At 53.3% G+C, this 3,207-nt stretch overlaps 1 protein-coding gene across 1 annotated transcript; it reads left to right on the plus strand.

Moving 5' to 3' along the window:
• On the plus strand, positions 1-3,200 carry LOC111735623 (spermatogenesis-associated protein 31A6-like; the record flags this gene model as incomplete). The annotated part of the gene is made up of 2 exons (XM_023527123.1): positions 1-226; positions 507-3,200. A coding segment is annotated over exon 2 (2,598 nt), but the record flags the coding sequence as incomplete, so codon positions are not given.
• Between the last annotated feature and the right edge of the window lie 7 nt (positions 3,201-3,207).

A 3,207-nucleotide genomic window follows, 5' to 3' on the forward strand; every position in this document is an offset into this window, starting at 1 on the left:
TCCTGAGCCTTGTGATCACTGTCAGGAATTGTTGTCTTTGACCTGAATGCTTGGGCTCCAGAGATCTCCCTTCAAAGTGTCTCCCCTAAAGGGCCATTACCCTAGCCTCCTGTAAGACCCCTAAGGCCCTGCCTTAACCACATGACCCGGTCTCCTGATTTCCAGCTTGCAGAGATTGCCTGCAAGAACTGGAAGAGGCTCAGAGCCTGATTTCTCTTCTGCAAAGGTAAAGAATCTTCCCCTTCTCTCGGGTCCACCACCCTCTGGGCTGCTGGACACCTCGAACTGACATGGAAGGGAGGGCAATGGGGTATGGGTGTGGCTACAGCCCTGGGGTGACAGACAGCAGGAGCACTGTGGAATAAATGTCGGGGATGGGGAGGACCCTAGGCACCAGGTGCCTACCCTGCAGGATCTCCTGGCCCCACGTGCCCCTGGCTGCAGCTTGTGCCTCCGTGTCCTGCAGCCACCTGGGAAGGCTCCCTGACGAAGGCAGCTTTTGTCAGAGCTCAGGTCAAGAAGCCACTGGTGAGGCGTGCAAAGCAGTTCCTGAGGGAGCCCGCCAGCCCTGTGCAGAGCCTGTGGAAGATGCTGCTTCCGTCATGTCCCCGTTGGCTTCCCTAGCTCCTCTGACTGAACGCCTGCTACCTCTGGCCTCTGCCCTGTCACAAAGCCCTACTACCTCTTCAATTTCTGTTCATTCACGCTCATCCCTGAGTGGCTCTCAGCCACCAGAGCCTTTCTTTCCGCTGGACGACCTTTCACCACAGCCACTTGCACTTTCCCCTTCTACCTCATGCCTCCATGATTCCGAGGCCCACTTTCCACCTCCAACAGCCTCCTCTGCACCACCACTGTCAGACTCCACTATGACACCTCCTCAGTGTGACTTGATGGCACTCCCACTCAGGACCATCCCACAAAGCTCATTGCCACACACACCTTGGTCGGCTTCTCCTGTCGCAGTCCCAGCCATCTCAGGCCTTGACTACTCAAGCTGTTCCATATTAACCCCGTCTCAGTGGCAGGCGGCTGCCAAAGCCTTGTGCCTCTCAAACTCATCACAGTGCAAATCCCAACAAGAGCACCTGTCCCACCACTCACAAGAGGCCTTGCTCAGGAGAGACTCCACAGACAGAATGGTAGAGGCTGTTAGCCCCTCCTTACTTGAATCTGATTACCAGAATCTCCTGGAGATACAAGTCACAGAGAGAATCAAGATAAAGATTTCGAAGGAAAAAGACAAAGACAGATTATATCCAAAACAAATGAGCCCAGACTACCACCTGAATTCTTTGGGGAAAATGTTGCAATCACTAGGTGCTGAGCAGGACACCACAATCCCCCAACCCTTCTGGACCGCGAAAGATAAGCCAGAGCAACTGCCTAGTCCTCAGCAGCTCTCATATCCTAAGGTCTTGGGGGACCATCTACAGCAAAAATACAACCAGCGTTTTTGGGGTCTCCCCTCTCTGCACAGCGAATCCCCGGTGGCTACTGCCTGGATCTCTGAGAATTCTTCCACACTACAGTCTCCCTCATTCTTATTCAATGGAATCTCAAATGCCTGCCCAATTCATCTGCAGGCTAAACTACCTCCACTGCTTTCCCATTCCCAGCCCCTGCCCCAGCTGGAGTTCCAACCTCAAGCCTTGATTCCAACGATGCTGCAATTACAGGCCCCACCTCTGGCTCAGGCCCAGGCCCATTTCCAATCTCCTGTACAAATCCTACGACCTTCTTCTCCATCCCAGATTAGAGCCTGTGGTGTGTCTTGCCCGACAGCCCGGAATGAGCTAAAATCTCTCACCTCAATTGAGGTTCAAAATACAGAATGGCCCTTGTTGCAGAAGCAACTAGAAAGTGGGTGGGCTCCGCCTTCTGTGATCGAAAGATCTCAGGAAGTCTTTAATATCTTCACTCCCAACCTTCCCGAGGACAGCTGGGTGGGCTCCATCCTTCCCGAGAATATTCCAATCAGTCCAGAGCTCCGGAAGCAACTGGAGCAACACCTCCAAAAATGGCTTATCCAAAACCGCTGGGAGCTACCTCGGAAGATACAAGAATCTCTGGAACTAAGGCAGCTTCAGAGCGAATTACCAGGGAAATGTCCGGTAAAGGACAAGCATGGGGCCTCACGGCCCTCTTCCTTCACAGGTGAAAGCAGCAAGGATCCGCAGAAGGTGGGGTTCCAGCTAAAGCAAGACATGAGCAAGGTCCCTAAAAACCTCTCCAGGTCCTCCGAAAGGCCTATAGTGGCATTTCAGGAAGTAGACTCTGAAGGGTCAGAAAATGACTGGATGCTTTTAAGAAAGGACTTGACAAGTGGTTTGCCGAGGAGCTTAGACAAAAATCTAGAAAACATCCCAAAAGGCCATTTAGGCAGGAATTGGGGGCAAACCAGCGAGGGTTTAATCCCCGTGAGTGTGCGTCGATCCTGGCTTGCTGTCAACCATGCTTCTCCCAAGTCCAACGCTCACATGGAAACCAGGAATTTGGGAATCTTAAAGGGTTGGGAACCCTGGGTGAACACCTCCCACAGGGTTTCCTTCCTCGACACAAACACTCAAAAGATGCTGGAAGCACATATGACAAAGTTTTGGGTGAGGCACATGTGGGTCCTGCCCCTCAAGCTCAAGTCCATTAAAATCTTGAAAAAGGTTCAACCCTCACCCACTCTGCAGTTTGCCTTTCCTCCCTCAGCTCCCTGTGTCCCTGGAGACCACTCGATAGTCCAGCTTGCTGAGGTCCTTGGAAAACTTCCTCAGCCCCATCTGGGAGAGAAAGCGATAGGAGAGGAGTCAGTTCCCACCCTGGAGAGGCCTCTCCTGGCCCCCTTACCTGTGTGTGAGGAAATCCAGAGGGCTCTGGGACAGATCCCACTTGGTGATGACCATGGGACCACAAAGGCCTCTCTGGCTAGACAGGAGGGCAGGCCGCCACCTCAGGCCGTCACACTCACCTGGCAGAGTGGGACTGTGGAGTGGGCCATGAAGGACAGCACAGAGCCCAGTCCAGGTTCAACAATGTCCAGGAACGAGCCAGGAGGGAAGAGTGGTCTACATGCCTCACGAGACCCCAGCCATCAGGTAACAGTGCCAGAGATGAACATAGGATCCCAATCTTTGAGGGCCAAGGAAGCCAGGGAGGCAGGGAAGGCCACATTGTCCCCTGCTTTCAACCAGAGTCTAGAGACATCTTGGGTGA

This window comes from Pteropus vampyrus, unplaced genomic scaffold (assembly GCF_000151845.1).
Source record: "Pteropus vampyrus isolate Shadow unplaced genomic scaffold, Pvam_2.0 Scaffold1000004286, whole genome shotgun sequence".
In the NCBI taxonomy this organism is placed as follows: Eukaryota; Metazoa; Chordata; class Mammalia; order Chiroptera; family Pteropodidae; genus Pteropus; species Pteropus vampyrus.